Source organism: Polyodon spathula, chromosome 2 (assembly GCF_017654505.1).
Source record: "Polyodon spathula isolate WHYD16114869_AA chromosome 2, ASM1765450v1, whole genome shotgun sequence".
Taxonomy (NCBI): Eukaryota; Metazoa; Chordata; class Actinopteri; order Acipenseriformes; family Polyodontidae; genus Polyodon; species Polyodon spathula.
In genome coordinates this window covers 57,740,556-57,765,390 of record NC_054535.1, presented here as the reverse complement: position 1 = coordinate 57,765,390, position 24,835 = coordinate 57,740,556, and the positions used below count along the sequence as shown (strand labels likewise).

Genomic DNA, 24,835 nt, shown 5'->3' with positions numbered 1-24,835 from the left:
CAAAATTTCTACCAGAGCTTCAGTTTCTCGCACTATTCTTGTAGTTTAGGATTACCAGATTTCCACAGTGAAAATAAACAGGATTTTTTTTTTCTTCTTTAAATTTACTGACCCCGTAGCAACTTGGAAGCTAAAAATAACATGTAAAACACAATAGTAGTTTAAAAATTAAACATCAGGTGAATTTATTGCAGATGATAACTCTCTATTTTATTTTTATATTGTCACCTAGTCAGCACATGTTAAATGTACAAAAAGCCAGATTTAAAAAATAGATCAGCTATTACCATTTGAACATATGCACATAATGAGAATGATTACACAAATAATCCATATACTTGTTTATTTTATTTCTGAATGCCGCGAACGGGCAAAATTACTCTGCCATTAACTTGCCAATCAGAGTGGTACAGTTTTGCAGCCTACTCGTTTGGCCAGATAAAATTGTCTCCGGGCCAGTAAAAACATTACCTCAATGGCCCAAGGGGCCATTAGTAAAAAATATAAACGTAGAGCCCTGGTTATCCACATAGGCAGGCAGCCACAGAGCATTACAGCTTTTTGATCCAGAGCAGAAGTTGCTTCTGGTTTTCTAAAAGTATTTGTCAGAATCTGGAGGTGCATATCTAGCAGGAGACAAGGATAAGAATTGTCCAATATTTGAGAACTATTGCATTATTACAAAGAGAATATAAAAAGTGGTATACTTGTGCCAAAATAGGATAGTATGATGGTACCAATAGTATACTAAAACCAGACAATTTTGGCATAAGTACACTTGCAGTACACTACTTTATCGTAAGGGTTGATATTGGATTCTGATCCAAACAACTATGGGAGGTGAAAAATAACACACATAAAACAACAAATGTGCATGCATTGTACATTAAAATGTGCAAGTGTCGGAGCTTTGGTGCGTGATGCTCCCAACGCAGCTCGCTTTAAATCAACTCTCAAGACCCACCTGTTCTCTCTTTAAGCCTGATATCTGCTATTAGCTGCTGTGTTGCTGGGTCATTACAGCCTGAAACATTTCCAAAGGGGATCCCCAAAAAAGTGTGAGAACCCCTGGCCTAAACCCTAACTCCCTGTGTGTTGTGTAAATCCAACACACAAATATGATCGTCTACGAATTTAAATATGCTAAGAGTTATTTGAGACGGGGGGAAAAAAAAAAATCATAATAAATAAATACATGTATTGTGGGGATAACAAAGACTCAAAAGCTGAGCTGGTCTCTGTTGAGCTGAGAGATAAAATTGTATTTTGTCTTTATGTACAATTAAAAAAAGTCACCTTGGATAAAGGTAGCAGCGTAATAAATAACAATGTGGTCAAGTTACCCATTATAATATGCAGTAATAATATGGAACTAAAATAAAGAATGAATAGCTTCAGTATCAAAACATAACACATGAAATACAAAGGATAATATCTAACAATATTTAAACTATTGTTGATTATATATGGATGGTTACTGCATCCTTCCATAGTTCAGTTATCTCTGCACTCAGTCTTTATAATGCAGACTTTGCTTGCGTTCCAGTTTGTTTATATATTCCAAATGTAATGTTGTAGTGTAGTGGTCCAAAAATGTTGCACACTACTCTGTATAATGTGTGATTTAAAACCAGTAGAGGTATATTTAAATTGAATGAAAGACAATATTTTGAAATCATTTTTTTTTTTTAATTTACAGGTTCCACTGAAAACTAAACTGAGAACGTTTATAAAAAGAAAAGCAATATAACAACATCAGACTCCCACTGCATAGCAGGTTGATCCATTCCTGTTTTACTATGAGTTTAACAAGACACACCTAAGCTTACAAGTATATTGAGGAACCAGTACCATATTACTTCAATTAGGAGTCACTCCTCTGTATTTTGTTGCATCCTTCATCTTGGTTATCAACAGTGTACACAGTACCATTAAAACAGTAGCAGAGTACTAAAAGCCTGATGAGCCTCCTCTGGCTTTTATTAACTTTTTATTCTGAAATACATTCATTTAATGTGTTACAGTTTTTGGAAAAGCCTGCAGAAATAGAAAGATAAAAGTTCTGAACTTCTGCCAGTTGGGATGCTATGGTCATAAAACAGTGATTTTGAAATAAAAAGGTGTGCAGACACTCACCTTCAAAGTCCTTCTGTTTGCGCTCCACTTCTTTGTGATACTCCTCCAGCTCCTGGTCAGTGAACTTGTTAAATGGGTTTGGTCCTGCAGTGCTCACGATCACCCGGGGCTGGTACTCCTTTTCAATGATCGCTTTGGATGCAGTCACCAGCTCTCCCTGGAAAAAATACAAAAAGGCTTCAAGACTACATTTTTATAGTACAGCTTTACATTTCAAATTCCTAACCCTTTGTCCTTTAACAAAACTTACAAGATAAGCCTTAAATCAAAATGATTTTTCTAGTCCTGATTTTTTAAATGGCCACAAATTCAATTGGAACACCACAGCAATAGCAGTCAATGCACTGGCATTCATAAGAATTTTCAGCCATTATTTTAAAGTGTAACAAGATTAAATCAAGGTATTCACCGAAAATTCAATCTGCACCAATTTGTGAGAAAGTGAAAAAAAACAACAAACTTATTTCACTAACAAAAAAATGGTCATTTTAACCGGTTATTGCAATACATATTTATATAGCCTATAATCCTGCCTGTCCTTTTCAGTACAATCAGTCCCGTGATCAAGTGGCATCTGCCTGCCTACATTCTTTGAGTGCTTGAAAAAACACCCCTCTCTGAGTCATAGGTACCCCCCCGTGTAAAGCATTGCAGGTTCATTCTCAGCTCTATGCACAAAACTGTGGCGATCGAAACCGATGGCAAAAAAAAAAAAAACCTGCGACATTGGAATACTACAATACCACAAAGTTCAGCGTGGTTGTGCTGGGCCACATGGCATGACAGTGTTCAGTTAAAGGCGGATCTCGTCGGTGGCCTGTGGCTGTATTTTATAACATTTTGGACCTGGCAGCCATCAATGCATATGTTTTGTACAAGGAATGTAACAGGGAAAATTGCAACAGGTGGGACTTCATCTTGAAGTTAGCCATGGAGCGTCGGCAAGCATATATGGATCAGAAAAGGGTAGAGACAAATGCCCCTTCTTGCAGTGCTGCAGACACTGCACCCACACGCAAGAGGAAACAGTGCCAGGATGCAAAATGCAATGAAAACAAAACTTTGGGTGTCTGCGCTGGTTGTGAAAGGGCCTGTGGTAAATGCTCAGGGAAAGTGGAGAAGAGTGTATTGTGTGTGGTTTAGAAAGCTGCCAGGTATGCAGGCTAAATAAATATGTTATGTAAATAATTTATTGTATTATAGGTAATTTGTGTTTTGAAGTAATACATTATATACTATTTTTGGAAAAAAGACCCTTTGATGTTATTTTTACAAACAAATAAAAAGGTTTATACGATTTTGTATGTACAGAGACCTGTTACTAAACAGTTACCAGTGAAATGTTTATTTTATTTGTTTTATTTACATTGCTTGTTTTGTACTGCTCCTTTTGGGGGAGAAAAAAAAAAAAAGTTTCATTTTCCACTTAAATCCGGTGTTTCTGCAGTGCAAATGTTTGATTTGATGTTCAGAAATAAAACTTGAGTTTTATACGATCGTTTGTCTTTCATTATCATATTACAGCTGTTTAAAAAGCTATCGGTTAAAACGACCAGTTTGGTGCTTCTAGGTAGTCTGAAATTCCAGCACCTCTAGTATTAAAGAACTTAAGCATTTTGTGTTTCATAGCGACTATTTGAACTTAACAGCCTGAACAGCCTTCCACACGCACACAAAGAAATCACGCATTACAACTTTTTATATGACGCCCCTTTTTCTTAGCATACATTTTGTTGCGCCCCCGTTTTTAAATGTTTTGAACATTTAGCTGACACATTAAATATGGATTTTTATAAAATAAATGTAAAATCTCACTTAGAATTTGCAAAAAGGCATGTGGGAGACTCTGAAAACAAAAATTGAACTATTTGGCCTAAATGCAAAGCTTTACGTCTGGTGCAAAGCCAACACAGCACATCACCCAGGTAACACCATCTCTACTGTGAAGCATGGTGGTGGCAGCATCATGCTATGGGGATGCTTTTCATCAGCAGGGACTGGGAAGCTTGTTAGGGTAGAGGGCAAAATGGATGGAGCTAAATACAGACAAATCCTTGAGGAAAGCCTGCTTCAGGTCTGCAAAAGACCTAAGACTGGGACAGAGATTCACCTTTCAGCAGGATGATGACCCCAAGCACACTGCCAAAGCGACACTGGAGTGGCTTAAACAAGAAAGTGAACGTCCCAGAGTGGGAACTAAATGTACAAAAATCCAGGTTTAAAAAATAAATGGGAAAAATATACTGGCCCGGAGACAATTTTAACTGGCCAAACGAGTAGGTTGCAAAACTGTACCACTCTGATTGGCAAGTTAATGGCAGAGTAATGTATTGTGCGTTCGCGCCATTCAGAAATAAAATAAACAAGTATATGGATTATTTGTGTAATCATTCTCATTATGTGCATATGTTAAAATGGTAATAGCTGATCTATTTTTTAAATCTGGATTTTTGTACATTTAGTTCCCACTAAAGCCCGGACTTTACTCAAATCTGTGGCAAGACTTGAAGATTGCTGTTCATCAACGATCCCCATCCAACTTGACACAGCTTGAAGAATTTTGTCAAGAAGAATGGGTGAATATTGCACGATCCAGATGTCTTAACCAAAAAGACTCACAGTTCTAACTGCTGCCAAAGGTGGTTCTAACAAGTATTGACTCAGGGGGGTGAATACTTATCTAACCAAGGCATTTCAGTTTTTTAAATTTTTCATTAACTGTTGTTTCACAATAAAAATTCTCTTGAATCTTCAAAGTGTTGAGTAAATCAAAGGAAAATAAATTCAATTTAAATGGATCAAGATTTCAGGTTGTAACACAACAAACTGTGAAAACGTCCAAGGGAGGTGAATACTTACTATAGGCGCTGTATGTCTTCATGTTTAGATTGTGTCACCTACCAGCACTGACCCCTACCCCTGTGCACGCTACAGAATATATTTATTGTGATGGGTTGGCTGATGGTTGCAGAGTAAATTGAGATACTGGAGTTTTGCAATTGCAGTTCAAACCCAGAGCTATTTTATTTTTCACACAGTAATGATTTTCTTTTAACAGTGTTCGAACAATAAAGAAAATAAATAAAAATAAACAACAAAAACCTTAACTCCTAGTCAGAGTACTACCTACACACGACTAAAAGGTTTCCACCATGTACCAGAATATACTTGGCTTAATATGCAGGCTACACAATAATAGCCATTATAAATGGCGCGTTACACACAGTTTACACAGACGATGTACATTCACTTTGTTTAGACTCGTTTCACACATCATACTTGTTTGTCCTCTAGCACTCGCTTCCAAAGCCCTCCTACACTTCCACCCTGAGGCTATCACAGAGGGCCTTTTATCCAGGTGTACAAATTGGTTAACAAGTAGTGAAATACCAAATTAACCCATGAACAGTTAATTCATGATTCAATCCATATTAGTTGCTAGAGTGACAAAATGAAAAATGTTACGTTATTATCATAACCCTGGTTCCCTGAAATAGAAATGTACCCATTATACACAGGGTTAACTTTGTTTAACTGAAAATTCTGAGACTTACCAAAGCCGTCACACAGTGACCAGCAAAGTTATCACACCAGTCTCCGCACCTCCTGGAAGGAACTAGACTCCATGCTGACAGTCAATTTTTTAATTGTAATCGAAGATTGTAATGGATACATTTCTAATTTTAGGGAACCAGGATTATGATAATAACCTAACGTTCCATTTCAAGTATGAAACGTATCCATTACGTAATGGGTAGTTATAACCAAGCTGTTGCAAAGTGTATTACTTTCTGAACAACTTAAATCTGAGACGGTCAGGCGGTAAGGCTGCCACAACATAGATGTTTATTACTTTATTTATTTACTGATTTATTACATAGCAGGAATCAATTCTCTGCAGGTGCTTCCGTTCTTGATATAGAAGCCGAATGATTGACTTGGAAGGTAGAAATACATTTAGGCAAGAAAGCAGGGTTGGTGCGGAGCGTGACCTTGGTCCTAGACTGAGAAAAACAGACAAGGTTTCACCACAGAAAAGTCTTGCATCTTGCTCACGGGCTTGGCAGAGGTAACGGCAAGCAAAAATGCTGTCTTAAGGCCTGGTCACACAGGCGACTTTTGTCGACGACAACGGAGCGACAGATGTTACTGGCTTGTTGCCTCGTATGACCACCCTGGGCAACACCCCGGCAACATGTCTCCCACTTAGGACGATGTTCTATTTTTCAGGCAACAGTTTCAATACCAGACAATCAAATTTGATAGTAGTGTCACGTGACGATAAGGCTAGACCATAATGTCTGACAGAGAGCGTATGATACATTCGGATTCCGGCATTTCATCCAGTTATATGTAGTCTAGAGATATGCAATACAATGTGTATGTGACATGCAAATGCTAAATGTCCATGATTACAATAATTTTAAGTTATGAATATAATTTTACAATAATAAAACACATGTAGCGCACTTTAAATGTTATTTTAAATTTAAATTTGCCATATATGCCTGTCATTCCTACATTAACCCCAAATCATAACATCTCTCATTTTAATAGTAAACAAAGTGAAATGTGTTTAAGAAATCTCAGGTCTGCCGCCTTGCTCTTGAAAGTCTAGAATTAAAAGTACAGTATTGAAAACATTGTCAAGGATAATGAATACCGATATTTATTATGTTTGGCATATGTAACCCTAACTAAATAATTATCTAATTAAGAAGGAACTACAGGGTTGTTATAATGTAATTAGTAAATTTTTATATTGCAGTCTTCCTTCACAGCATTTTTACGTCTTGTGACAAAAACGTGCACTATGATTGGGTTGTATTACATTGTTGCCTGTGTGTTGCCAGCTTGTCGACCGCATTCTTGTCTCTAGTATGACCACCACAAATTACAAGGCAACAAATGTGTTTCTCTTGTTGCAATCGACAAAAGTTGCCTGTGGTGACCAGGCCTTTAAAAAGACCAATGCTTCAGCTCGGTTAAGCTACCACTGAGGAACCTTGTCCTTAAAGGGGATGGCACAGCCTCCGCGTCCCTTTCAAAAATTGCCCCGCCAGGAAGTGAGCTCCTGGGGAGACATAGTCGACTTTAACACGGCAAGCAGAAATCGCTCGTACACCTTCAATGGTCGAGGGTGATTTCCCCTAAAAGAGGTCTTACAAGAATTGCAGAAAGACCACCATGGGACATGTAGTGAGGCTAAAGTGTTGTGTCAGACACCAGGTCTGGAACACAGTCCCACTTACACCCATACCGGGCTCGCGCAGGAGCGACCCTTGCTTTCTGAACAGTTGAAATAACTGTCAGATAGCCCTAGTTCAGTGGCCAGATCCACAGCTGTAGGCTCAATGGGTCGGGGTGCCTAAGGGTCCTTCGCGTCTGACTCCGGAGGTCTGAGTGGAGAGACAGCTGCCAGGGGTGGTCGAACAGTAATTGCAACAGCTCTGAAAATTAGGTCCTCCTAGGCCAGAACAGAGCTACTTAGAGCACCTTGTCCTGGTCTTGCCTGATCTTCTCCAGGTACATCGGTAGCACTGCTAATCGGTGGGAAGGCGTACAGCAAAGCCTTCGGCCCTTGTGGGCCATGTCGTCTACATCTAGCGGAGTTTCACCCTCCTGAATGGAGAACCAGAGAGGACAATGGGATGATTCCACGGAGACAAAGAGATCTATCTCTGCTCTCCCTAATTTGTCCCAAATCATGTTCACCCCTTTGGGGTGAAGTCTCCATTCCGATCTGCAAGGAACCTTCCTTGATAGGTCCGCTGTCCCATTCATAACTCCCGGCAGACTAACTGCTCGGAGACATAGAATGTTGTCATGTGCCCAAAACATCAGTTTGCTGGCTACTCCAAGGAGGCAGGGTGACCACATGCCGCCTTGGTGATTCACATAAGCCACCACTGTTGTGTTGTCCGTCCAAATCAATACATGACTGCCTTGAACCTCCTGAGAAATTTGGCCTTGCAGCATTTACATTGCTTGCAGTTCGAGGACACCGATGTGTTAGCCCACCCAGGGGGCTTATCATGCGCCCTGCGCTCCCCGCCCATTCCACAAAGCGCCCCAGCCATTGCTAGAGGCGTCGGTTGTGATGACCTCCCTCTTGGTAACAGTTCCCAGAGCCACTCCAATGCGCAGATGAATCAGTTGTTTTCACCAGGTCACCATGCTGGGACGCGTCACTGTAAGTAAGCAATTGGGGCTCACCACAGGCTGAAAAACCTTGCAAACCACACTTGGATGGGGCACGTTCAGAGGAGACTCGGAGGAAGTATCTGGGAAGCTAATGCCATCAGGCCCAGGAGCTGCTGGAAGGTGGACACCTTCAGTCTCTTGCCGAGCTGAAACAGTTTTAGGCAGGATGAGAACCTGTGAACTCCTCTGGCAAAGTGGCGATCATGTTGCTTGAGTTCAAGTGAATTCCCAGACAACCTGGGATGGCACTAGCTGGCTTTTTGGTATGTTTACCAAAAGACCAAGCTTACCTAAATGCTTGATAACTTGATCTGTGTGAGCTTCTGCTTGTGTTGGAGAGTCAACGCAAATTAGCCAGTCATCCAGATAATTTAACACACTGATTCCCTTGAGTCTCAGAGGGGCCAATATAGCATCAATGCACTTTGAAAAAGGAGCTAGCGAAAGGCCAAACAGCAGCACACAGAACTCGTACCCTTTTCCCTGGAAGGAGAAGCACAGGTACTTTTTGTGGCCTGGTAGTATGGGGACAGAGTGAACTGGGACATAGAGGGGAAGGTGAAATGATCCACAGGTGAGGCGGGGTGTGCAGGCTCCCGGCGTGCCACAACCGAAACATACAATCCAATTATATACATTATTATTATTATTATTATTATTATTATTATTATTATTATTATTATGTATTTTTTTTAAAACAAAAACTTAGCTTTCAATGAAACCATTTGAAACTATGAATCTCTCTACAGCTTGCTCGAATTAGGCTGAAAAGAAAATGCTGCTGTTGAACTGTCGTCATGGAGTCTTGTGCCTTCCAGGAGGGGCGGAGACTGGCGTGATGACGTTGCCGGTCACTGCGTGACAGCTTTGGTAAGTCTCAGAATTTTCAAGTAAACAAAGTTAACCCATTGTGTAATAGATACATTTCATATTTGAAAGGTAACAGAGACCTCTACTGGTCAGAACTTAACATGCAGGGAATAAAGCTCTTATTTTTTAATAAATTATTTTTTTTTATTTAAAACAGATTTGCACCTAAACTGGAAAAAAAAAAAAAAAAAAAAAAAAAAACTTCCTCAGACATTGACGAGGCATGTATCTCAAAATTGTTCTGACAGATATTACGCAGATTTCTGTACCCCACAGAATTCTGTATCCCCACAATTCCATGCCTGTGTAGATGCAGTTTTTCGATGATCGCTGGATATGCATGCGTGATGTTTCTGTGCCCAAGCTGCACTGTGTTCTCAAGCACTGCAATTGAGTTCTGCTACAGCTTGCAACAAATATTGTAAACACGACAAAACTAATTACGTGACAAAATAAAACAGCACATTTAACAGCAGATGTTCTAGATATACAGTACATTCAGTCTCCTGTGTTGCTCAGTACATGAAAACCCTGATTAAAAAGTAACCTTCCAAAACTCTTTCCTTTAAAACACATTTTCATTTCATTACATGTAAATACTATTCAGAAACATCATGCGTACAGTCTACCATATGTAACACCTGAACTAACTTGTACGCCAAAACACTGGTGATTTCTCTTCTTATAAATAATAATAATAATAATAATAATAATAATAATAATAATAATAATAATAATAATAATGTCTGTGACACTTCAACAGATTGAGTTTCCAAACCAGTGGACCAAAAGTCTATGCTTCAAGGAACCACTGGATATAATTCCAGCTGCATTCTCCTTTCATGGAACTAAATTAACTAACTAACACATTCACATAAAATCGAACTGTTAATATTTAGTTTGCACACCTTGCATGTGAAATCCTTTATCAAGTTTCACAAAGTTACCTAGAAGTAATCTACCTCATATTGTTATATGAAGAACTTATTTAAAAGTAAACTTGCCACATACTTAAACTATATACTGTTAATAAGCTTAATCTGATATATTTTTAAAATTGTCTGCATTATCTCAGATATACTCTGTGCATTGGATGTGGGTGTGTGTGTGAGTGAATACTTACTTTCTGACTTTTCTAATTTGTTCAGTATTTGTGTACTTAAAATACTACTACTGATTAACCATTCCTTGTCTCTGCGTGTGAATGTGTGTTCATAGTAAATCCTCAATCTTTGAAACACGTCAATTTAAATATTATTGAGAGAACTAATCAACCCAGATATTAAAGTAATTATTGAACTGTTCCTACACACCATTATATTTTTTGTAATCATAGGTTGCTCAAAAATAAATAAATAAATAATAAAAAAATGACCAATAAACTTCAATAGGAAATTAACCTGGGAAAAGAAATTAAACAAAAATCGAATAAAAAACAAAACTGGGCTTTTAAAGAGAGACCGAACCCAGAAGGCATTTGAAGCAACCGAGTTAAAGGCACAAAACTTACGGAGCAGAGTCCCGTCATGTGACTGAACCCTTGACATCTGTGAACTGTAGTTTTGTCTTTCAAACAAGACCTCAACCAGAAGGCTGGCTACTACGGTGCCTGACAAACGCAGTGTAAAAGGTTAACACTAGAATGACCAAGGTTGTCATTTTGACCATTTTTGGAATTCAAATTTAAATTGCAGTGTGTTCAAGATAAGGAGCTTTGCTTTCCTGACTCGTCCTAAATACATGTACTAATTACATATACAGTACCATGAAAAAGTATTTGCTGTCTGATTTTCTGCATTTTTTTGACACCGAATGTTATTAGATCTTCAACCAAAATCTAATATTAGATAAAAAGGACCCTGAGTGAACAAATAACACCAAAGTTTTGACACTTATTTGATTATTTATTAAAGAAAGTTATGCAACACCCAATGCCCCCGTATGAAAAAGTAATCGCCCCCCTAGACTCAATGACTGGTTACGCCACCTTTAACAGCAATAACTGTTACCAAACACTTCCTGTAGTTATTGATCAGGTCTCTCACAGCACCATGGAGGAATTTTAGCCCAGTCCTCCATGCAGAACTGCTTCAACTCAGTGACATTTATGGGTTTGAGCATAAACTGCTTGTTTCAGGTCCTGCTACAACATCTCAATGGGGTTTAGGTCTGGACTTTGACTAGGTCAATCCAAAACTTTAAATTTCTTGGTCTTCAACCATTCTGATGTAGACTTGCTTGTGTGTTTCGGATGGTTGCCTTGCTGCATGACCCAGCTGTGCTTCAGCTTACAGATGGATGGCCTGACATTCTCCTGTAGAATTCTCTGATACAGAGCAGAATTCATGGTTCCTTCAATGACGTCAAGTCATCCAGGTCCTGATGCAGCAAAGCATCCCCAAATCATGACACTACCACCACCATGCTTGACCGTTGGTATGAGGTTCTTATTGTGGAATGCAGTGTTTGGTTCTCGCCAGACATAACAGGGCCAATGTTGGCCAGAAGTTCCACTTTTGACTCATCTGTCCATAAAACATTGTTCTAGAACTCTTGACGATCATCCAGGTCTTTTTTGGCAAACTTGAGGTGAGCATTTATGTTCTTCTTAGTGAGCAGTGGTTTCCACCTTGCTACTCTGTCTGAATCCCATTTTTGCCCAGTGTATTTCTGATGGTAGAGTCGTGAACACTGACCTTGGCCGAGGCGAGAGAGGCCTGAAGATCCCTGGATGTTGTTCTAGGGTTCTTTGTGACTTCCTGGATGATTTTAAGCATTGCTCATGGGAGAGATTTTGGCAGGACAGCCACTCCTGGGAAGATTCACTACTGTCCCAAACTTTCTCCATTTGGACAATATGGCTCTGACTATGGTTTGGTGGAGCCCCAAAGCCTTAGAAATGGCTTTGTGACCCTTTCCAGACTGATAGGCATCAACAACTATTTTTTCGGAGGTCATCCGGAATTTCTTTTGATCGTGGCAACCTGTGTGCTGACAACTTCACTCTGATGGTAAGGGCCAATGTGAGTCAGATTTATATTGGGCAGGGCTGGCTCAAATCAGGCCTGATTGTTAACCAAAGTATTCGAACAACTGACCCTAATTATCCCTTTAACTGGGTTGAGTTAGCTAAGGGGGCAATAACTTTTTCACACCTGAAGATTGCATGTTTGATTACCTTGCACATCAAACAAATGAAAGCAGCACCAAAATTTGGTGTCATTTTTTTTCTCAGACTCCCTCTGTATACTACTACAACCCACAAAAAGATCTGACCAAATTCAATGTGAAAAGTGTGCAAAAAATGTAGAAAATCAGAAAGGCGGCAAATACTTTTTCACTGACCATGACATACATAATTTATTGCAACGTATCGACAAAAATGTTAGATGGATATTCTGGTCCAGGAGTCTTATCCAAGGAGTGGTCAAATTGACTGATACATATAAAACATTATAACAATTAAATGTTGTGGTATTATTTGTGTTTATCTGTCAGGACTTGCAGCTGTATTGATGTTTGATTATATCAGTCTGCATTCCTTAAGCGAGCGGTCTTCTGACATTTCTACTGTTTCAACGAGCCTCCGGATAGCCCATCAATCAGCCTTGACAACTCACGGCGCCCGGCTGTCTGTCTGCACTGGTTAATATACAAGTCACTCATTTTTCTAAGAAATTCATTGTTACCCCAATACACATTGAAAACGGATCGCGGAAGACGCCGGATTGGAAAGCAGTGTTTGGAATTACTGCAAAGTTTACTAAACAACGATTCTGACGCAGTAGACATGGACAATGACGTATCTGGCTCTGAACCAGACTCGGTTTGCAAAGATGAATCTTCCATCAGCAGTGACACCGAGGGGGCAGGAGATCCCGTGGGAGAAGCAATCCTGTGGCAGACCCTGCAAGGATGACAGCCACTTCACCTGCATCAGCCCCTGCACCTGGTCCAGCAGCTACTTCATCTGTGGCAGCCATTTCTCCAGCAGTAGCACCAGCACCATCTTACACTCAAGAGGATGGTAATGATGGCTGTTTGTAACACATAAATCATGGTGTTTAAGCTGCAGGTAGAAGGGGTGAACATATTTTGAGGGAAGTTCCAGGGCCCACGGCATATGCAAAACGCAATATTGATGAGAGCGCATTGAGTGCTTTTCGCCTATTGATTGACATGCATACGCTTCACCACATAAAACACTGCACTGCAGCAGAAGCTTAACGACAACTTCAAGAGGAATTAGAAGCATTCATTGCACTAATAATATATGCCCGTGGAGCATGTGGTGCCAGAAACCTGGGTTACTGTTGAACGCATAACTTTGGTTACATATATGCACTTTTATGTAGGCAATATAAACCTATTTAAAAATTTTTTGACATTTATTATCGTTTCAATTGTACAGTTTTGTATGTAAATGATATAACAGTATATACACAAATTTATTTTCAAATATTTGTTTATTTACCGTTTTTTCAAATGTTTCGGTTGTGTAGATGCTTTATATAACATTCCTGAATAAAACTATGACATATTCAATTGTTTGTCCTTTCATTATAATATTTATGTTGTTTTTAACCTGTTAAACCCCCAGCCTCCCACAGTCAATTTCTGCCTGGAGGGCTATGGCCTTAAATAAATCACATTATCTTCCAAAGTATAGACAGCACAGGCATGGTTCAGGGCTTGAATTCAAGGTAACCCCTTGGCCATTAGGACTAAAACCTCAGATTTGATACAAGTCTTACTTCGTACCACACTGGAATGAGATAGCCAGAAAAAAAAAAAACATAAAAAAACAAGAAACGTTTTTCATTTGTTTATATTCTATCGTCATTTTTTTCACCTTGTAGCACATGAAAAGACCTGGGTTTTTTCCCAGTGCTTCCCCAACATGTCTATTGAGAAAAACTGAGGGATCAAATTCTACATGAGTTTTTACAAAGCTAGGCCCAAGGGTCCCCAAACCTCTCCAAAAATGAATATTGTGTAAATCTTTACGGCCAGTCATACACTAGTTTCTTGAGCAAGTTCTAAAAGGGAGGTTACCTTCTGGCACCTCACATGCTATACATTGCCACATGAATTAGATTTTGTAATCCTCTTTTTTACTTATTTGTCCAATATTTCATTAAAAAGGTGGCCTTTTTGGAGAGCTTTGGGGTGCTCAAAATGTATCCATGATGAGTATGCATGTGTGGCAGAGCAAAGCTCTGCCTTTTTTAAATTGGCAGGGATGGGGTTAATTTCCCCTACCTGCCTGGGTTTATTATGTTCAGGTGGCTGGGGTTGATTAGTTGATTATGTTAATTAACGATAAATCAGCACCCAGCCACCTGACATAAAAGGAGGCCTCTGCTTCTCATTGAGGAGGAGGGAGCTGAGGAAGCAGGTTGGTGTTTGTGGTTGTTTTGTGATTTTTGAATTTTGATAAATCCAGTGAAGGCATTGCCCAGCCTGGAAACCTTATTTTTATAAGTTTTGTTTTGTTATCTTTATATTTGTGTTTAAAGATCTTTATTTTGCCCTTGTGCACTTTATTTTTGTGTTTATTTATAATAAAATTGTTACTTTTTTTGAACTGCAGACTGTCTCTGGGCCTCTATTCACTCACCAGCCTGCCACAGCATGACAAATACTCTCAGTTCATATGCCACAACTGTCAGGCACATTGATCTCACATAACTGTGTTTTGTATCTTTTGTAGCTCTGAATTTTTGTTACTCACTTGCTTGAAAGTATGTAAATGTCAAGCAGCAAAATAATGAGTTTTTTTTTTCAAAATAAAATGTTTACTTCAAATCAAATCAAACTATTTACATCCCTAAAGTGCTAACAACTGAACAAAAACCTAATAAAACAAACCGTACAAAATGAACAAATAAACTATTTACATCCCTAAATTGCTATAAAGTCTTTCTTTTCTAACGCATGTGCCATTTCTTGAAGTTTTTGTCCACAATGACACAATGGCACATCACAGGCTTCACATTTCCAGGGCGTTTTGTTCCTCAGTTTCCCTTCATTGCACAAAGCACAGTGTCTGCGCCCGAAGGAGGCCTTCATGGAGGGGTCGAGTTCCTTGCCCTCTGTAATGGCTACAGGGAGACAGAGTTTTTCTGTCCTTGCACTGGCCTCCTCCTGCTCCACAAGCCCGATGTCCACCAGCTGCTTGCATAGCTCCTCTCTAAATGTTTTGTGTGACAGTGCCTTTGTATTCTCAGCCTGTACCAATTCCTATGTAACAGAAAACTACTGACAACAGCAATGTCAACGAAATGATAAAAAAAGTTTCTTGTACCACTTTTTGGTTTTCTGTGCCATGTTGTAGTACTTTATAAGGGCGTCTGACAAATCCACCCCTCCGATGTGCTGATTGTAGGCCTTCACAGGAGCAGAAACAGGAACATTCTGCATTCTCCAAGTCCCATCTTCATTCCTAACCCGTCTCTGGACTTTGTCTCCTGTGTACACTTTATGGATGGAACTGCACATTGTCACTTCACATGTATCCATCCATTTGGTGTACAGTAGTTTGTCACTTCTCATCCAGCGAATTGTCGCCCTATCAGCTTTTTTAAGGAGGGTGTTTTCTTTTTTCCGTTGGAAGCCCTAACGATTTTCTTTAATGGTCCCACAAGCTCCAAATTTGAGCATGTAAAGGTCCCGAAACCGTGTTGTGCTGGTGTAGAAATTGTCAATGTACACATGGTACCCTGTGCCTAAGTATGACACCTTCATGAGGTTCATAATGGAATCATAACTCAGTCCTTTCCCAGAAACTGATTTGGATTTTCCTGTGTAGATGTTGAAATCACACGTGTACCCGTTGTGGGCATCAGCCAGCACGAACATCTTGAAGTCCCATTTTGTTGGCTTTACTTTTATGTACTGTTTGAACCCGATCCTGGCTTTTGAGGCCACCATGCGTTCATCGATTGAAAGGCTCTGTTGGGGGTGGTAGTAAGTCTTGCAGGACAGGAGAAGGGAATTCAAGAGGGATCTGAAACACGAGGCGATCCAGTTGTGGAATTCCTTTCTTCCGATCATTCTCCTCATCTTCCTCTGGGTCACTTATGTGCAGAGTCCAGGAGATCTTCATATCTCTTCCTGGACATCACAGTGTGGCAGAATGGGATTCCATAAGGTCTACGTGGACTCCAGTAATCCTTCACGTTGTGAGTTGTCAGTAGCCCCATGAAAATTAGGATTCCTAAAAACTGGTAGATGTCCTTGATTGAAACTGGATCCCACTGGTATTTTTTCCCTTCTGGGTCTGCTGCTTTTCTCCATTTTTATTTTTGTTTGTACACAAAGACTGAACGACGTTCATGCTGAAGTAAAGTTGAAAGAGGTCGAGCAGGGAATACTTTTTTGAAGTATCCAGTTGTGCTCCAGGTGCTCATGCAGGACAGAAGTGGTGCTGCATAGGTTCTATGTCTTCTTCAGTTACAAACTTCCACCTCTCCTCGGGGCTGAGGTTGAGAGGGTGGGGGTGGGTGTGCTTGCCCGCCTGCTCTCAGCTGCTCTTGCAGGTGCTGTAAGGGAGAGGGGAGGGAATGGATCGTCTCCTTTTCCCCTGAGAAACATCAAAACTCTCACTTGTTGAGGGGGGGGGGTGTTCTTTAATGTCCTCACTGAAAATAAAAAGTGAAACGAATTGAAAATTTCCATAAAATTTCCATTATCAGTATCAATGAGCAAAGATTCAAGCACTGCTGGTAGGTGAACATATGTTGATTATTGGATAAAGGCATCTGCTAAATGTCTACAATAATAATAATAATAATAACAATAATAATAACAGATGATGATGATAATAATGAGACTGCAGACACCTTGGCTGCTCTAAATCAGGCTGCCAGACTGAAAACACCTCAGTTCCTTTCATCTTTACTTTGATTGACATGTGGCAAACAAAGGAACTGAATGAGTGATTGTTGGGGCTGGCAGACAGCTTATCTTGAAAGGCTAAGAAACCTACACTGTCTCTAGGTGAGTAACATCACTCCTTGTAATCATGGAAATATAAAAAAAAAAAATGTTTGCTAAACACTCCCATGCAATACTAAATCAAAGAACATCAATGAGAAAATAATAAAGACGGCCGGGAAGCAACAATTACTCCTTGCAACTTGTATTGCATCGTAAAGATCAGGGACCGTATACCGCAGCACAGCACAGATGAGACATGGTGTTGCTCTTTACTATGCAATAAAAAATGTTGTGCCCCTTTAGAGTCAAATGGTTGCATTTTCTAACATATTTACAGTAAAAATGCATATTAAATTACAAATAATAACAACAACAACAATAAATGTGGTGTGGCTCCATTATACTTACAAATCCTGAAGAGGATCCAATCCATCTTCAAATGCTGCTTCAGATGCTGAATCAGCGCTCTCCAACCCAGAAAGTTGATCATTTTCGCCGTCATTTCACTATTATCCATCTCCTCCAAAACTTCAAAAAGACTGAATTGACTTCTTTTGGGATGCTTTGGAACACTGCTCGCCATTTCGTTCAATTTTATAAATTTTAAAAATTGAAAAATTATCAGAAAACGGTAAGAAACCTTGACCCTATGTGTGTAATGCTGCGCTCTCGCTTGCAAATATGTGTCTTGTTTACATACGCACAGATTACTCTTCAATGGTTTAGGCGACAAACAAAGTCAAGGTATGATTGGACAGCTTGTGACCTCCCCTACAACGTGAACAGGGAGATTTCACAATCAACAGACAGATGTAAGACCACAGCAGCGGAACGCACAGCTAGTCAATCTAAGTTGTTTTGTTATTTGAACACTTGTCACTCCACACAGGTGCGTAAGGAAATATCTCAAGCGGTGCAGCCAATTCGACCAAATCCTTTGCTGTTTGGCGGTAGGAAAACAATGTTTTGACCTTTTGTCAGTCGTTTTTGCTGCAAGTGTTTTGCTTTTTGATAATAATATAGTTCAGATTTTTGATATATAATTTTGTAATTGCAGTACCGATGTTCTGCCTGTGGATACGGGGGTGGGGTGGGGGGGGTGGGGGCGTAAGAGGTTAATATAGCGGTCAAATTGATCGTTCAAGTTTGTTCTAGGTATGCCTATAAACATGGTCATTCTAGTACTTATTTAAAACAAAATAAAAAAAATAAAAATAAACCCATGAATTCATTTAGGGATAATAAAGGAAGCAATTTTCCTTTTGTCCAAATTATTTTGTTTTTGGGAAGGTGGGTTATTAAAATGGAATGGAAGGAAATGCTCTACTTATGGGCTAAAAAACTAAATAAAATCTGTGCAATGACAATCCAGGAAAAAAAAAAACACAATTAATCAACATTTAGCAATTTTGAGGCCGAAGTTGTACAGTCTGCTGCCTTGGTCATCGCTCCTTCACGGTTTTTATGGAACATTTTACTTTAAAACTGAGCCTACAGTACATCTTTAAATCTTTTGCTCCAAGTGCTCTTTTCAAAGAGGCAAACAGGTCGGACTGGCAGAAGACCACAGTCCCAAACACAAATGGCCTGGTTTTATAGAGATCAATTACTGCTAATCTTGTAAATTATTAAAGATTAGTACAGGGCAATAACTTAATAAAAAAAAGTCACGTGAAAGGTATAGAAGATTTAATAATCATTTATCATTGCATCTAGATTTTACCAAAAATTTGTGCCATTATTCTGCAGTGCACCAAACTACAAACACAATCAGGATAATATAATTCTACATGATCATTGTTTAATTGATCTCTTTTCTTTTTGTAAATGCCTTGTTGCCATGGGCAAAATCTAAAATCTTCCAGTGTAATTTCTACACTAATATTTGGTTCTATATCTTGTACAATTTGTATCCAGTTCAGTTGAAACCAAATTGTTTTTGGGCAGGAACATGGAAACGAGACTTAACAATGCCCTTCTAGCCATTACTATTCCAGCACAAGGCTGTCACTGTTAGATGGCTAAGATTTCTGGGTGAGAAAAAGGGGTATTAAACGAATACAAACAGGCTTGGGTTAGATATGGGAGGAGGAGTGCAGGGTTATAGTTTAACGACAGGGCAGTAAGTACCTTTCTAACAGTTTTAGCGGGACTAAAGGCCTGCTCTGTGAGATCGAGCCCATCAATAGTTTCCGTACAGTCTGAGAGCGGAGCATCCTGTAACAGTAAATTGAGTAAGCAGAGCAAACTGTTTCCCTGGATCTGACATCTACAGCAATAAATTAAATCAGCCCATCAGCATGCAAAAAAAAAAAATCGCAATGGTAAAAAATATGATATTGCCAACATGCACACAAACACACCACACACAATACAGTATGATGTTATGGAGTATGAATATAAGAACATAAAGTTTACAAACGAGAAGAGGCCATTCAGCCTATCTAGAAGAAAGAGTCTACTAGTGAAACTTCATAACACATCAAAACTATTTTTTGACCTTTCACAATAACACAAATTTGTGCAAGAATTTTGTTCCCCCTGATTTCAATATGATAGGGTTTTGTATGCAAATAGAATTTGGGAAACTGTGCGGAGAACCAGTATACATAATAATTCAATGAAATCTGAAGTGCTAGCTGCATTTATTAAAATGTATGTCACGCTCGACATTACCCACGCTTGAGCAAAACGTAAAAAACGGATGACAATGTATTAAACTGAACAAGACAATTGTTGATAGTTTCCCCCCAACCACTTTGTTAACATCTGAATGTAGCCAGTATGTTAAACTTATTAATGCAGGTCGTGTCTATGGGATTGTTGTCATCACAGAAAATAAATGAGAAAATAAATAGAAACAATGAATGAAGAGCAAAAGAAACCATTACAGTATTCCTTTGAATTTAAGAAGCAGCCCAAATTTCCCACCCTCACGGTCTACAGCAGTCTGTTGTCACAAACAGCATTACAGTTATGCGCTGCTTCTTATTTCCAGTTGTGATTACTCACACATTTTCTCCCTTTTTGTGACCGGTTGTATTGCTTGGCAAGTAGAAAAATACTGGGGTCTGATTAGAACTGAGCCTAATAACGAAACGCTGAAATTGAAAATGCTTCTGTCTGAATTCCTCAGGAAGCTAATTACCCTTTGTGACAGGGAGGACCCTGTCGCTGGTTCAACTGCGCTGCTGCTTGGTAAACAGGAAGGCTGAGGCAAGTGGGAGGTCCTGATTGGCTGGGGGGCGTGCCCGGGGAGCCTACACCAGTTTAAGAATGCAGCAGCACCAGTTCGAGGCTACTGCACCACGGCCACAGCTACACAGGTGGGTATCGAGCGAAAGCTTGCTTTGTTTACATCGAGGAGGAGGTCGTCCACTCTGCAGTTTAACTACTATCGTACCCCTTCAACTGCCAGCCAGTCACATTGCTGTTTGTGTACTCCGACTGTCATATCTTTTGTTGGCGATTTTAATACATGCATCACTATACTGTACTCTAATTGAAGATGCAGGCTAATTTTTAGAAGAAAAAATTGGTTTAAAAAGTGCGTCTTAAATTCGAAGGAATACGGGATTTAGAAAAACTGACTAGTAATTTGAGATAAATGGAAAACACTACTATTTCAAATCTTACATGCACTTTTATGATTGAACTGCATTAAGCAATGGATATATTTCCATGCTGGCATGCTTTAACTTTTGAACTGAAGCCTTGTTTTTAAAACAGAGTTTATAAAAATCAATCCTGCTTATTTGCAATTATAACATAGCATGTGGTTTACCTAGAACACTTACCTGCCAGATTGTAACTCTCTGCAGTCAAAGAACTAGGGGGGCACACATTGTTAGTGACTTGGAATAACAAAAATGGAACATCTTGCACTCACCTGCACAAAGTTTCGATCCATCACAGATCCTGTAAGCACTTGAGACTGAGGGCCAGCAGTTTTAATATCCTGCAAATTTTGCTCACGTATCTACAAAAGAAATATTTTCAATGTAAAAATTTATTTATCCTTCATATTTAGTCTGTCCTACCTGCACAAAATTTTAAAAATGCTTTAGAAAAAAAAGGGAATAGAAAAGTTGTACAATTTTTAAACTATAAAATGTTTTTATTTTACACTTTCATGTATTTATTAATTTGTATTCAGCATATAAAACTAAGCTACCAGATCTTGTTTACAGTGTGGTCCTGTCAGATACCATATTTAATTTTTTTTTTTTTTTTATAACTGTCATCATATACAATGTGTTAATATATTGTTTGTATTGTAAAAACAAAAACAAACAACATTTCAACTTCAAAACAATACTTTGTTTCAATTCCATGATAGAACTGCCCTGTAATGTTGAGTGGAGTGATGTAATGCAAGCAACATTAGGCAAACGAAAAAAGGAGGTACTGCTGTGCTTGGCACCTTATGGCCCTTTGGGCAAAAGTTGTATTTTATTCTCATGGGACCAGAGAATTTTGCTGAAGAATGGTTAAGATTTTTGTTAACATCAAGGCATATTTAAGACATTGTTTTATGAATGTTCTTGGTTTGCAGCAAGGTCTACATGCATACTATTCTTCTGTGTTCAGGCACCTTTGTAAAGTTATTGTGTGCATCATTATGTCTGATGTTTCAAAATTTTTCTATGTTTTTGGCTGTTACCTTGATTTTTTTTTTTTAAGCTTTATGGATGATTCTCCTATGTGGCCTAATTTTTTTTGGATGTCAACTTCGTTTAATTGTTTTAGTGGAATTATTTTCCTTGGTACTTATTGTATTTTGGTATTCCATATTTCTTTGGTACTGCTTTGTGGCCATTTCATGTTGTAGTTTTCTACAAATGCTTTCATTAAACATGAATCCAACTCATTTGTCTTAATCATCATCTGCTTTACTGCCAACATGTTTTCTGGCTATAATGCAGCTGAATTACTGTGTAATGGCTTTCAATCAATTAATATATTTTAAAATTTGTTATATTACATTTTTACAGACGTAATGTAAAAGGTGCCAATACTTTTGTCATGAACATTTTAAATTGTTAGTGCTTTTTAAATAATTTTTTAAAACATGTTTTAAAGATTGTTTGTTAAAACTAGTAGAAATTGTGTATTTGGTTTGCCATATTAATTAGTGGCCAATGTTCACTAAATGTTTGCATTAATATATTTTCTTAAATTATCTTAATTATAGGGTGCCACTACTTTTGTCTGCGACTGTATGTTTCACAGTGGAAAGTTTGATTAAAGCTTGAAGGCTGAAATTACCTTTAAAATAAATATTTAGGTTGTGACTGTACTGAAGATTGAATTACAGAAAATAGTAACACTAGATTAGAACTATAGACATCAAGTAAAAATGCAAATCACCAATCTTTACGTGTGTACAAGCAAAGATGTCATAGGTGAAATACAAATGGGTTGTTCCTCCATTTCCCCCAGATTCCTAGGTACTCTCAATGCCACCATTATATTCTCAAAGAGGTATAACAAACAGAATCACAGTGCAGAATACAATATAAATAAAATGTGGTTGAGGAGCACTCCAGCTTCAAAAACATGCAATCTACAAATGCACTTAGTCATTAAATCTTAATACCAGACCTTGTTCCTCATAGCCTGGACCTCTTTTGGGTTAGTGTTCAAAGGGACAAACTGATTGGAAGCAGTGGCAGCAGCCTGTCGGAGTCCTTCCTCTTTAGTCCACTGCAATATCATGAAAAACATTAAAATGCATTGCAAAAAAAAAAATGAAAAAAGAAAAAAGGAGACAAACCATACAGCTCAGAGGTCATGCACTTCAAAATAACTTTCTTTTGATTACAAGTAGAGCATGTAACCAATGATGATGCAACTGGCTGAAGTAAGTTTGATTAAAAAAAATAATAAATCTGTATCCACAGCATGATTATACATTTAAGTGATTATGAAGTATTTTATTATTAAACAAACAAAAAAAAAGGCTGCTATAAAATCATGCATTTAGCTGGGGGTGGGGTGGTAATGGGGTTTCCATCAGGAAGGACAATTTCAAACTTATTTTATTCTAAATCTGAATCTTTTCTGATCTGTTGCTATTTTAAAACACACATGAATATTGATGCTCCCAAGATGTATGCATGTACTGCTTATTAATAGAAGTGATTTACTGCAGCTTAATAGTCAATAAAACAATGATACGCTACACTGTCTGAACTTCCCTCAGCAAACACATTGATGGAGTGGTGCATGCTAATCTGAATATGTCCCTGGCAGTACTGTTTAGGATATTACACAGAGACACATACCTGCAGATAGTAGGGGGATGGGATGGCTGCAGATTAAGTGGCTGTTTGGGCCAGATATAATTCTAAATCCTAATGTTTTTTGCATTTGGTCTAAAACTAGGTTCCTTCGGGCCATTTAAAAGTTATACGGTCTGTTCAACTGGTCTAAAATAATTTAAAAAAAAATCCCGGATAAAAATAAAATCACAAGGCAATTGCATAGTGCTTTTCAATAATGGTCGTTTTAAGATTTCTTAAATCAATTGAATAGATATGTTAACATAAAAATGCTTGTCAAACTTGACTGCAGTATTATCATCATTGATAAATCGCTCTGGAAAACACAGAACACCAAAGCACCTTAAGCATAAGATGAAAAGGCTATGGAGAGTGATGTGATCGGCTCTGAAGCTATGTGAAGGAGCTGATACATTGCATGAGTGGGCATCACCAAAGTTTTATCTAAAACTAATTCAGGGCAAAATATTAGAGTCTCTTCTGCCTTTCTACACTTTCCCAGCATCATTAATAATTTAATTCTTTCATCAAAAGTGTGCTTCTAAAACAGTATACTTTATGCAGAAATTGCACCAGGCCTTTTGGTGATGTTGGGTATTATAAACATTACTTGCAGCAATGTCAACTGTAACCCCTTTCTAAGTCAAAATAAGTTAAGATAGTTAACTATATTGGATATTATACAGTTTTGCAATTTGCAAGTTCACTTACAACCATTATTGCTGCAGTTGATTACTTTACCTGAATACAGTAAGATTTCTGATTTTAAGTAACAGAAATTGCTTTGGAGTTGGTCTTGGAGAAAGACTAATCTATGGTGGTCGGTTGTGGCAGAAAGGAGTGTAGTGGTTATGCCAATACACACAATTAAACTGGGATTAGCAAATGAGACGCAATCCTCTCAGAAAAGCTGTTCTAGGTAGGCATTACGCGTGTCAGGACAGCATTATCAAGGGATGTCTAAAACAGTAAGCACACATTACATCTATGGATATTTCAAACAAGCTGAAGTCATTTTTCCATTACCAATTTTTCCTCTCAGTCAAAATGAGTTCCAGCTAAATATTTCCCATCAGCAGACTGTAAAACAAGCCTTCACTACAGCAAATGCCATGAACTTATTTTTACCTTCTAAAAAGGTAGGGACATAGCAGTCAATTGCAAAAATAAAACTAAAACAAATAAGAATAAAAAAATGAGTCTGTAGGGGAAAATGGAATGAATATGAAGACATGAAATACTCACTGATTACCACTCTTCAGATAAAAATACTACTCCACCTTTTCATTGGAGATAATTATTAAAGATCAAAAATATAATAAATTTGCAACAAACTGTTCATGCCTGGTAACACTTAAAGGAGGTAGTCAATATTAAGTGTAGTTTAAAAAAGGAAACTT

At 38.4% G+C, this 24,835-nt stretch overlaps 1 protein-coding gene across 10 annotated transcripts in view; it reads right to left on the bottom strand.

The window, feature by feature from the left end:
- Nucleotides 1-24,835, bottom strand: part of LOC121298690 (alpha-adducin-like) — a 95,659-nt gene that overhangs the window by 13,211 nt on the left and 57,613 nt on the right. For 6 of the 10 annotated variants that reach the window (XR_005947301.1, XM_041225923.1, XM_041225881.1 and 3 more), the window contains exons 11-14: nt 22,756-22,857; nt 21,041-21,130; nt 19,282-19,368; nt 2,137-2,293 (exon numbers count right to left, since the gene is read on the bottom strand). Coding sequence is in view for 9 of the 10 variants with exons in the window: in XM_041225923.1 (XP_041081857.1) it covers nt 2,137-2,293; nt 19,282-19,368; nt 21,041-21,130; nt 22,756-22,857 (436 nt within the window). In the remaining variant the exon portion in view is untranslated. The remainder of the gene's footprint in view (nt 1-2,136; nt 2,294-19,281; nt 19,369-21,040; nt 21,131-22,755; nt 22,858-24,835) is intronic. The other 4 variants (XM_041225951.1, XM_041225899.1, XM_041225942.1 and 1 more) reach the window with 1 other exon arrangement.